Source organism: Bactrocera tryoni, chromosome 4, assembly GCF_016617805.1.
Source record: "Bactrocera tryoni isolate S06 chromosome 4, CSIRO_BtryS06_freeze2, whole genome shotgun sequence".
Lineage (NCBI taxonomy): Eukaryota > Metazoa > Arthropoda > Insecta > Diptera > Tephritidae > Bactrocera > Bactrocera tryoni.
The window spans coordinates 62,423,179-62,436,182 of record NC_052502.1 but is presented as its reverse complement, the minus strand read 5'-3'; the positions used below and the strand labels follow the sequence as shown (position 1 = coordinate 62,436,182).

Sequence of the window (13,004 nt, the reverse complement as noted above, 5' to 3'; positions counted from 1 at the left end):
TGGAAAATCCGTTGGCATAAGTGAATTGCATCGAGAGGGGATTACTTTGAAGGGGATGAAATTGATTTGGAAGAATAAATAAAGAATTTTCAAAATAAATACAATGTCACCTTAGTTTTTGGGCACAGTATATTATTCATGTATATGTATGTATTTATCTCGAAAAGTTATTAAAAGCACATTTTTCAGTATTTGAAATCATTAAAATGCACGTACTGATATTGTTTTTCGAAGCTGTACATGACAAAAGTCAAAATATTTCCTTGCAACGCTATAATTGTAAGCAACAAACTGAACACATTTTTTGCAATTTCTGCAATATTTGGACGTGTCTACAAATCTTTATTATACAAAAGCTATGTATACATAATTCTTTAGAAAATAGCTGAAATTGTGATCGTAAGAGTTTATGCTATAGACACCGCGCTCGTTTCATATGAGTATATAATTACTTTACATAAGAAGTCTCACATATGTACTGATATTTAGGATATAAAATCAATCATAGAGCCGAAAAGTTTAGCAACCAATTTGTGCAAGAATGTAATTTTAATCGACAGTTTGTTTGACAGATTTGTATACGATTTGATAAATTTTTTCGAAAATTGCCTCCAAATTTGATGAATTATCTCATCATATAAAAAAGTTTTCCAAACAAGAAAGTGATTTGGTCGATCAGTTTGTATGACAGCTATGTACTATACTTCTCCGATCTTAACATTTTTTTTGGATTGTAGCGATGCTTTGAATAATTATCTGTGCCAGTTTTCGTGAGAAAATTAAAATGTTTCGAACAGTCACGTGCTCGCCTTGGTATATGCGTACTGAAAATATCCATAAAGATCTTGGTATTGCTATGCTAAAGAGAGAAATAGAAGACTGCTTAACGAAATTTACACCTAAACTCCGAGATCACTCAAACCGTCTGAATAATACATTGGTACATTCGTGCGATCAAACACGCCTTAAAAGAAGAAATATGCCAAACCAGCTCAATTACTTGTTTGAGCTGTCTAGTTATACCCTTGCAACCAGTTACTACAGAATATCATGGTTTGTTCACCTAACGGTTGTACGTATCACCTAAAACTTAGCGAGATAGATTTAGGGTTATATATACATAAATGATCAGGGTGACGAGAAAAGTTGAAATCCGGTTGACTGTCTGTCCGTCTGTCCGTGCAAGCTGTAACTTGAGTAAAAATTGAGATATCTTGATGAAACTTAGTATGTGGATTTCTCAGTGTAAAAAACCTTCGAGTTCGTAGATGGGTGTAATCGGACCACTGCCACGCCCACAAATCACCATTAACCGAAATATATGAAGTGCCATAACTAAGCACCTAATTGAGATATAAAACTCATACTTGGCACAGGGAATCGCAGTAGGTAGGGGCACCTGTGGGAAAAAAATTTTGGAAAATTGGGCGGGGCCCCGCCTTCTAATAAGTTTAATGCGCATATCTCCTAAACCGCTAAAGCTACAACAACCATGCGCCAGATACGTAAAAATTTGCCGCCAGGATGGTATGAGAAAGCTTTATGGGAGCCGGTGTGAAAATTGGACGATGGACGTGGTAGCGTCTGCTTTTTGGTCTCGGGGCCCGACTGACCGATTTCGACATACTTTGGTACATGGCATTTTTTTCATATTCTTATGTCACGTTGTGAAAATGAGCGAAATTGGACAACAACCACGCCTACATCCCATATAGCACAATTTTAAATTTCATTTGATTTATTCAGTTTCCGGAACACAAATTAAGAAGCAATTAATATAACGGGATTAAACTTTGCACTAATAATGTCTTTAGTGTGTGCCAACATATGTCCAAAAACTGTTCACGCCTCTACGTACCCCGGTACCTATAGTTGACTTTTGATCGAAAATATCGGTCAAGAGCCCGAGACATACATATATGTAATTGAAATTCAGGATAATCCTTCTCTTATAATGGTATGTCTGTATGTCAAAATCGGAATGAATCGGACCAATACTTCCATACTTTCCTTAGTCCCCATATATTTAATATAAAGATAATGGAACATCCGTCTGACTTTACTCTATATGATTCGTTTTTAGTATGTGACATGTTAACAGTATATGGTATTCGGAAAAATATTAAAAAAACTTCCCCAACTTCCATATACTATATGTAATGGTTTTCGTTTTTCTAACAAACCTTATGTGGCTGTCAGCATATAAATTATATAGCATGTACATATACATATATGTAATGGGCTGTCAAAAAAGTCTTGCGGTATTTTTAATGAATTTTTGATGACTCATGCCCAGCTCTTGACCGATGCTACGGCTGCTACTATGCCGGTCTCTTTCGACCAATTAAGCGATTTTATCGCAATTTTCGACGACACCGCCTCTACACCAGAACGAAAACGTTGAAACCATCGTTGTGCGGTGGAAATGGAAACTGTATCGGGTCCATAAACTGCACAAAATTTATTGGCGGCTTGAGATTCATTTTTGCCTTTAACGTAGTAGTACTGTAAAATATGCCGTATTTTCTCTTTATTTTGCTCCATGTTTGCGACGCTATAACTCACGAACGACTTAAAAGAAACGACAATCAATCAAACACGTGTTAGCGCGTGAAATGAGCTTTCCAAAAAGGTATAGCATGACCCGATGCGACGAACAAAACTAGAACTACGCGCTTTCAGCGCCAACTAGCGAAAATACCGCAAGACTTTTTTGACAACCTATTATATAAAATTGCTTTGATTTCGGTCCTCAGGTTGACGTTTTACATCTTAAGGTATTTCCCTTGCTTTGCTTCCTGAAAGTTGCAAGAGTATAAAATGTTCAGTTGCACCCGAACTTAGTCCTTCCTTACTTGTTTTTAAATAGATTTAAGATTTTAGAACTTATTGTTAGGCTTTTAAAACAAAAAGCAGATCCAATAAATAAATAAATATTGTAAAAAAAAGACATTAGTAAGGATACCTTGGTAAATAAAATTGTATGGGGTAGAAAATAATATACATACATATATCTGGTATATACATAGTATGTACACTTAGAACCGTATAATATATTTGTACATAAAGTATTGCCGTCTTGATTCCGCAAGCAGTGCGCGTCTTTCTTATCAGCCTCGTGGTACAGTGACATCGAATAGTATCAGTAATATCTCTTATGCCATGTACATAGTACAAACATACTTATACACATGCCTTCACATATAGATTCAAGCGAACATAAGACCTTCATACAAATCTACATAAAAGTGATAATGAAAGTGCATGAATTAAACGAATTTAATCGCATAAAATAAGTATAAATATGGGTATCAATGAGCAGCTGTTATGTCTACAATGCAACTGGTGTATGCTTGTATGTAATAAAGTTTGTATATACGCATATAAATATCTGAGCTAAATGCTCGCGCCAATTTCTTTAACGTGCTAGAGATACTCGGGCCACTTCCCATACTCTCTGCGAGACGAAATAAATTGCAATGGAAAGCGCAATGGCTGCACTCGCGCAATTTCAATTCGATCGCCAATCTTGTACATTCGATCAGAGATCAACAGAGCGACGAGCCGACACACCACTTGATCCGCATTTAGTCTTTAGTTTTGCTTCTCTTACGTTGCGTGTTGAGTGTCGCGGGTGCATCTCGTAACAAACGCACATAAAACTGCAATTTAGTGCGCTGTTAAAAAACTTACATATAATCCTATTTCCGGAACTCGGTAATCAAGTGTTGCTAGTGTTTTGTGCTTCATACTTTTCAGGATACATATAGTCTAGTATTTATCTTCAGTTTGTTTATATTATATATTATAATTATTGATACAAATATTTGTCAATAGAAAAAAATTTATTTTCAATTTGGCATCTTGATGAATATAATAATATTAATTTTTAATGAATAGGGCATATGAAGTTTGGGTGTAACTTCACGAGGAAAAAGTCGGAGACCCTATAAAATACATACCTATGTATGTATATACATATAGGCATTTTCACAAAAAGGTCCACCACGCGTGCAAAATTCAAACAGTTCCTGAAAACTTTCTGTTGATGAATAATAAATCTCAAATGTGTTAATTTTATAAATATAAAGGAATTTTTATTTTCTTCTAATTTTGAGCCGAAATATACAACGAATACACAAAATTTACAAAAATCTGACTTTTTTGACCAAATATACCAACGGTTTTCCTTGTTAAATTCCCTAATTCAAAGTAATACTATGATGTTTTTATAATTTAAAAATCTTCTGCTGATAGTAACATAATGTTCAACAAGCAGACAGACTGAGTGGAGATCGAATAACGGTAGTTTTTTGTGTTTGCTTCTGCTTATATTCGTATGTCGCGTCCGTTACCGAAAAACATCATTTATTGTTCTCATTAGTGAACAAAGTGTTGAAGTGTAAATTGCTTTCAGACTAAAAGCAGATACATCATTTCACTTAAAAAAAGTAATAATTGGCTCTCGGCAAAAACGATTAAAAAAATTTATTGGTGTTTGAAATTCGTCGCGTCCGTTACCGTAAACCTTAAATATTAAATAAAGTTGTAGAAATTGCATAAAATTAAAATTTTATTGATGGCAAAAACGGCAAAAGAAACAAGAAAAGTAATAACAATGAAGTATAGAGAGAAAATTAAAGAAAATGAAAGAAAACGTCGAGAAATGGCAGGAATACAAGAAGAAAGAAGCAAAACGAAAGCAAGAGTACCGAAAAAGATTATCGCAAAAAATGAAAAGTGATAGCAATTTATTAGAAAAGAAGAAAGAAAAGGACCGTGTTAGATAGCAAGTTTTGCGGCAAAAAAATAGCATAAATAAGATTGACAATTTGAATTGCGAAATTTACAGCTGTAAACAAACGATGGGAAAAGCAATTAAAAAAGTTGAGGCTGCGCTACCTAAAAACCTGAATAGAAAAATAGCTATCCTCAAATCTTTATGCAATAAATATATTAAGCCAACAGAAACGATGAATGAAAATACAACCAAGTCATCAAAAAGCCAGATGCGCGAAAAATTAATTGAACAATTCTTTTTGCAAGATGGAATCAGCGTTCAAGCTCCTGGGAGAAAGGATACAATGATAATCAATGGGAAAGTAGCCTCAAAACGTTTTATGCTTATGACCTTAACAGAAGCATATCAACTTTTCAAAGCCGAATATACCGAAGAAAAAGTCTGCAAAACTATTTTTATTCGTTCTAAGCCAACTTACATTCAGTTAATCAATAATTTACGACACAATATGTGTATCTGTAAGTACCAAGCAAATTTTATTTTTCTACTAGAAGGCTGTACAAAGATTATACCGCAGATTCCTGCCAAAGCTGAATTATTTCTTACATCAGTTTGCTGCGACGTTATGAATAAAAAGTGCATGGCTAATAATTGTGACAGCTGTGTACGCGATATTAAAGACGATCTAGTTCCAATATAGTTTATTAATAAATTTAATACGCAAATCAAATGGAAACAGTGGAGAAAAGTAGATGATCGCATAACTTTAAACTACACTATTGGTCCATTAATCGACTTAATTCATGATGAAGAGATTCAGCTACCAGCTTTTAAAATGCATTGTTTTGTTAAACGTCACCAACAAAATTACTTTGAAACTAAAAAAAAAAATGTAGCAGCTAATGAAATTGTTATGCAAGTTGATTTTGCTGAAAATTATCGCTTGACATTCCAAGACGAAGTTCAAGATGCCCACTTTAGTTATAGTTAAGAGTTTGCATTGGTTTTCATATTTCGACAGTAAATTTATTGAAGTTGCTCGGACCGCCTATTCATTAAAGAAAATAATTAAAATATACCATACTAAAAACTAATAACTTTCTTCTTAATTTTTTAAGTCATTTTTACTAAAATGTTACTTGAATTTTTAATTTACGTTATTGGTTTGCTTAATTTTCAATAAAATTGAAGTGTTATAATGAAAAAATTGTATTTCTTTCTTCTTGGAAGATTTTGTCGCGTCCGTTATGTCGCGTCCGTATTTCTTCTATACTCAATTAAAAAAAACTAAGGGAAAATTAACATATTTCATAAACCTACGAATAACAGTCATCTGTTCGCATTTATTAATATATATATTTTTATATATATATAAATCCTTAATTTGCTGAATTTTGTATATTTCTGAATGCGCCTCAAAAAAACTTCTATTTTTTGTCGCGTCCGTATCACTTTATAATTGCTTATAACTACGTACTTATTTGTAGTAGAACCTTCCCGTATATATTAAAATCTAGTACTGCGTCAGCCCTTCAAAACAATGTCAATATATATAAACTTTTCCTTTGTCTTCTTTGTTTTGGACGCACTTAAAAGCGTACGAATGTCGCGTCCGTTACCGTGAAAATGCCCATATGTAAAGTATAGAAAAAAAATTAGGACGATGAACTCAGTCGTTTAAGCCATGACAAACTGTCTGTCCGTCCGTATTTTTGTATATACGCGAACTATTATAGTTCCTTAGTTTTTAAGTTATCGATCTGAAATTTTGCTTGTCATCTTCTATCAACGCTATCTGTAGAATGGGATCGGATCGTTGTTATCCTCTCCTCGTGTGTTCTAGTACTATATAGCCGGGCTTCGCGAGAGCTTGGTCAGCGTTGGGCCACTATAGGTTCGTGCTTTGTCGCAAGATTCTTTTGACCCAAGATCGAGCGTAAGAAATTCGGTAAGCTCTTTGCCTTAGTAGGGCTAGCCTTTTTCCAGTTGTGGCAGTTCTAACAGACCATTGCCCTATCCATGCTGAAAAATTGAGCATATTACCGGGCGTAAGCTTCAGAAACTGCCTAGAAAAAGATGAGGTGGAAACATTTCAACACTTCCTTCTTGTTTGTCCCGCGTTTCAAGATCGATGCTTAAAGACTTGGGAGCTCATACCTTCTGATATCCCATCAGCTGGTGGGAATGGAAATTAAACTTCTGAATAAATCTCTAGATCAGCTTTCGAATAGAAAATAACCTCGCTATAGCATATACAAGGTGATTTCCAAAGTAAAGAAGCCCCCTGGTGGCGCCATCTATATGTTGACTAGTGCGTTAGAATCGGCTATCTTTAACGATTGTCCAGTGAGAATTTCATGACATTTCATCGATTGACAGTGAAGTTATTGTGTTTCAAGTGTCAGTATGTTTGTGTTACCGGTGCGAAAATGAGCTTCGAGCAAAGAGTCAACATTAAATTTTGTTTTAGAATTGGTAAACCTTTACCGAATTGATGAAACAAGTTTATGACGATGATTGCCTATCCCGTAGCAGAGTGCATGTGTTATTTCAACGTTTTCAAAGTGGTCCTGAGGACATAAATGACGATCAACATGTGCCAAACAAAATCCGTGATCACCGGAAATTCCATCGAAACTGTGCGTGAATTAATCAAAAATCAGCCGAAATCATCATTGAAATTCATGGAAATGGAATTGAACATCTTCAAAATATCGATTTATCTCATTTTGACCGAACATTTTGGCTTATGAAAGGTGTGTACACGGTTTGTTCCACATAAATTGACTGACGACCAAAAACTGCTCAGAATCCAACATTCGAAGGACGATTATTTGACCAAAAATCACATTTTAACCATTAACCACTCCCCGTATTCACCTGATATGGCACCGTGCGACTTCTTCCTTTTCGGAAAAATGCATTTGCCCATGAAAGGAACGCGTTATGGCGACAAAGAGGCGATTCAAAAGGCTTGCACCTGCATACTGGCGGTCACACCGGCCATCGAGCTAAAACACTCATTCAACATGCTCTTGGACCGTGCAAAAAGCTGTATTGAAGCAGAAGTGGACTATTTTGAATAAAATAAATTGATTTTGCCGAAAAAACCATTTGTTCTGTTTTTTTTTTCAGTCCTGTTTACTTTGGAACGCACCATGTAGCTGCCATGAAAACTAATCGATCAAAATCAAGGGGAATCCTTTTATACTCTCGCAACAAAGTTGCTAAGGAGAGTATTATAGTTTTGTTCACATAACGGTTGTTTATAAGTCTTAAAACTAAAAGAGTCAGATATAGGATTATATATACCAAAGTGATCAGGGTGACGAGTAGAGTTGAAATCCGGATGTCTGTCTGTCCGTCCGTCCGTCCGTCCGTGCAAGCTGTAACTTAAGTAAAAATTGAGGTATCGTGATGAAACTTGGTACACGTATTTATTGGCTCCATAAGAAGGTTAAGTTCGAAGATGGGCAAAATCGGCCCACTGCCACGCCCACAAAATGGCGAAAACCGAAAACCTATAAAGTGTCATAACTAAGCCATAAATATAGATATTAAAGTGAAATTTGACACAAAGGATCGCATTAGGAAGGGGCATATGTGGACGTAATTTTTTTGGAAAAGTGGGCGTGGCCCCGCCCCCTACTAAGTTTTTTGTACATATCAAGGAAACTACTATAGCTATGTCAACCAAAGTCTATAGAGTCGTTTCATTCAGGCATTTCCATATACAGTTCAAAAATGGAAGAAATCGGATAATAACCACGCCCACCTCCCATACAAAGGTTATGTTGAAAATTACTAAAAGTGCGTTAACCGACTAACAAAAAACGTCAGAAACACTAAATTTTACGGAAGAAATGGCAGAAGGAAGCTGCACCCAGGCTTTTTTTAAAAATTGAAAATGGGCGTGGAACTTAGCCCTTCCTTACTTGTTATGCCATGAGAAATGTACCTGTGAAAGGAATCTATAGTGCAAAGCTGTGCATATGTTTTGAAATATTTATATGGTACTTCATAGGTAATTGTACCTACATGCAACACAAAGAGGGGACGAATGGCACCACAAAGTTTTTTATCTGATCATCCTTGTGTCCCAAGTTTATTTAAAAAGAAAACTCTACACAATCGATTCTTGGACCACTGAGGAGTTCAAGCAAACATTCGTGTCGAAATCTATGCTATTTCGCTAGAGATGTGGTAACTGTTCTTAAAGAACACAAATGCATTTTTCTAAGTCTGTTAGACTATTGCTTTGTGTATAAGTAGACTATAGTAAAACTAGTTACTAAGTATCAAACGACAGAAACTTCTGTATAGTTTAAAGTATTCTATATAGGCTAATTAGTTTATTTTTTATTTAGAGGAACTGCATAATATGTTTTATACGATACGTAATATGTATATTCCAACTCGTATATTACTTTAAAGTCATATTTTTTATCTGCAGCCGTTATTTTCTGTGAAAATGGATAATGCGCTCTCAGTTAATCCTGTGTCCACATCTATTTGGACTATAATTTTCCTGTTACAATATGTTCAGCAAATTTTGGGCAAGCAGCTCGCCCACGTCTCGCACCATAACGCGGCAGCTATTCAACACTGCTCAGCCATTGATGTGAAAGATAAAATTGTGGAGCTGCAATGTAATGCCAAATGTGCGGTCGATAGTGTGAGGACTACCATGGAAGATCCGCAAATCTGTTTTCAACAGTGCCAAGCGTCCATTTATCGTGAACCACGACGCGGTTTCTGCCCGAACAAGAGAAATTTTACACTACCCAAACTGTCGCCATTGCAGCAGCTGATCTGCCTCGACAACTGCCTGTACGACTCCGACTGTCCCTTGGTGCAGAAGTGTTGCGACATTGGCTGCGGACCGGTTTGCGTCGAAGCGATCGACGTGCGGGAGGATGCATTGTTGCCACCAATACCGAAAATCATATACTCCAAATTGGGGCGCGGAAATAAGGTGGAAATCAGAATTGAATCTTCGGCAAATTCCACCTACTATTGTCATGTGGAAGTGCGATATCATTTCGGCGTATCCTACGCTGAGCGAAAGCTTAGTCCGTGGCAATGTCAACTGGTGGAAAAAATTGCTGAGATTTCGGATGCACGCAGCAAAAGGTTTGCTAACCTAACCAATGAATTATACCGTAAAGTTGTACTCCAACTACCAATTTTCTTTCTCACCTTTATAGAATTGATATATCGTTTAACCTCAAACCTGGTTACTGGTATCAAGCGCGTGTTGCGGCAATTAATGCATACGGTTTCCGTGGCTATTCTGAACCCTCCAAAGTATTTCGCTTAACGCATAGTGAGTATCAGCTTCCTTTACTTGTATGCATCAATTCTAGCATAACACTATATCTATATTTACTTCAATTTAATAGATCCCAAGCCTCCCAAGTCTCCCGCTGATGTGCAAGTAGTTTCCGCCCTTTTTAATGGTCACCATTATAAGGTGAAAATTGCTTGGTGCCCATCAAAGTCGAATTTGCCGATTGAAAAGTATAAAGTCATATGGTCGCTCTATGTGAGAAATAACGATGAATCAGTTATAACGAATGAAACATACGTCAAAGATGTAAGTGCTTAATCGAAGGTACTATTAGTTTTTAGAATAAAGTTGCCACACCAACCTTCTGAATGTTGGTGTAATTGCTGATGGCATACTTAGATTAAGATATATTAGGTTTTGTTACAGATTCCCGATGGTGAGAAAACGGTGCACAGTCACAGTTATGTATATCCATTATGCAAAATTCCTGGCGGTTGGTCAAAGCTCGCGGAGTTCCCATAAGAAGTAGCTGTCCAATAGTAAACAATAAGTGGACAAGAGAACTAAACCGTCAATCATTATGCAGAAAACGGATTACTAAAAGTTTATAAGGGGCTAACGACGGTCATGTTCCTAAAAGGCGCTTCCGCATCAAGTAAAATACTTTAGTGTTGATTCGGATGAAAACATCAGCGCAGAAACTGTTTGTAGAACTTAAAAATGATTAATTGAAAGCAAGCAAACCTCGATAGATATGCGTATATACTTGTATATGGTGCTCCTTAAGCCAGTTACATTGATTTCTTATCACAATTGAGTTTTGATCTATATACTCGTATAATAAATAGTTTTAAAATATTTTTTCACTTTACTTGTTCTCACCATTAGGCACACTATTTCGAAATAAAGGAACTTTTGCCTGAGTCCAGCTACTACATTCAAGTCCAATCCATATCCATAAATGGCAGCCGACGTTTGAAGTCTGACAAGTGCTCAGTACTCTATAACACGACCCAACCTGCGGAGCCCTACAGACCACTCAGGTGTTCGCATCACGGCCATGAACAAGAACAGACTATTGACACCAACAGTGAAAACTCCTTATCAGGAACCCATGAAAGAGCGTCCAAGCCAACTACATTAGCAGCATCAACTGTTCAAGGATATGAAGTAAATTATCGGTTTAGTCGTAAGTTTGGCATGATTGTACACATAACGGGATTTTTACCACACAAAGAGAAGTGAGTGAAGATGGAAAATCAATTACAAATATAAATCTAAGAAAGTTTTGTATATATTCAGGGTTTACGAATTATGTCCAAAAGAAAGCAATTGTGAGCAGCGAGAATACAGCGCGATAAGGGTGAAGGTGAGCATTTCAAATTGTTGAAATTTATACTGAGTTTAAAAACGTTATGCTTTTGATTCGCAGCAAGATGCAGTGGAATTTAACAGACTAAAATTCGATACCACTTATGTGCTCAAAGCTTACAGATCCAACTCTTTCGGCGAGTCAGCACGTGCAGTGAATAGTTATTTTTCATTTACGACACCGAAATGTGAGGCCTTCAAAAATCGCTTTCCAAAAGAGACCTTAAAATGTTAATCTAACGTGTTCAAATATGTATAATAATTATTATTGAGTTTAGAATAAGTTCTTTTTATTACGAATTTACAATAAATTAACCGATCAACTGTATTTGGTCTTGAAAAAGTAATTTCCATTCAATATGTTCCAAATTTCTAGCTAATTGGTCGATCTCATTTGGTCATCTTATAGCTGGTCCGTTGTGGTGTTTAGAAATCTAATAAATTTGATCATAATTCTATAATTTCGAAGTAGTTATTTATAAAAAATAAGCTTAAGATCATAGTTTATCAACTTCGCTTCTTTATTCAATATGGAAGATACAATACCTTAATTTCTTGTAGGGATCCCTCAACTAAATATAATGCTTGTATACCATTTTTCTAGTAAAAGAGATGTTTGCTTCAAAATAGGCAATAACTTCTAAAAAGTACCTAAATTTTTTTTACGCTAAGCTTTGTGTAGAGTTTTCTGCTTCTATCACAATGGACCTCCTAAAGGCTTAGGTGCGTCGTCAGACAACCTAGCCACCTATTGACAGCAGACAAAAGAAAAAAAAGCTATTGATTTTACTTTGACAATTACTTAAACCGTTTAGCCGGTTTCTGTAACATGAGGCCAACACAAAAAAAAATTTAATATCATAGTTATCTCATTGATTAGTTTTGCAGATTTAATTATTGGTTTCAGACCCATCATATAGAACAAAAATGCAGCTGATAAATAGTTTCAGCAAGACATCTCAATTATGTCTAAATCGATGCGACTTTTCGGTATAAACTTTTTTAAATAATTTAATAACCATCAATTAATTTATAAATCACACTAATGTTTACGAAAATACGAATTACGAGTCTATCCCAAGGTAGTTAATGTAGATGCCTTGGTGGTCTCTAAAAAAGAGTTATATAGTATAAAGGGTGCCATACAATTTTCAGTTTAAACGACAACAATAAGAGATAAATAGCCATATACAACCAAAATACAAGGTCTGTCGCAAAAGAAACAGGACTGTTAAAAAAACCAACAAAAAATTAATATTTTTCAGAAGTTATATTTTTTATTCAAAGTAGTTTCCTTGTGCTTCGACCGTTTAGCCCGGTCAATTAGCATTTCAAATGAGTGTTTAAGGTCATTTTTCGGAATGTTCTTGAGGATATCGGTCGTCGACTTTTGCATAGCTGCAATGTCCTGAAACCAGTATCCTTTCATGGGCAAATGAAGTTTTCCAAATAGGTAAAAATCACAGGGTGCCAGATCAGGTGAGTAGGTTAATTATGGTTAATATGGAGTTTTTTTGTCAAAAAATCAGTGACAAGCGTCGACCGATGACACGGCGCATTATCGTGCAACAGGCGCCAGGACCCTGCCTCACGGTATTGTGG

At 35.8% G+C, this 13,004-nt stretch overlaps 1 protein-coding gene across 2 annotated transcripts; it reads left to right on the top strand.

The window, feature by feature from the left end:
* The first annotated feature begins 3,562 nt into the window (after positions 1-3,562).
* On the top strand, positions 3,563-11,730 carry LOC120775483 (anosmin-1). Of its 2 annotated transcripts, none has more exons than XM_040105687.1 (7): positions 3,563-3,717; positions 9,195-9,874; positions 9,949-10,067; positions 10,144-10,337; positions 10,920-11,272; positions 11,334-11,400; positions 11,464-11,730. In XM_040105687.1, exons 2-7 carry the CDS (start codon positions 9,213-9,215, stop codon positions 11,635-11,637), a joined length of 1,569 nt encoding a protein of 522 aa, XP_039961621.1. In that variant the 5' UTR covers positions 3,563-3,717; positions 9,195-9,212; the 3' UTR covers positions 11,638-11,730. The 2 variants fall into 2 exon arrangements, with proteins under 2 accessions (XP_039961621.1, XP_039961620.1); XM_040105686.1 differs by having other exon boundaries at positions 3,563-3,768.
* Positions 11,731-13,004: the final 1,274 nt, after the last annotated feature.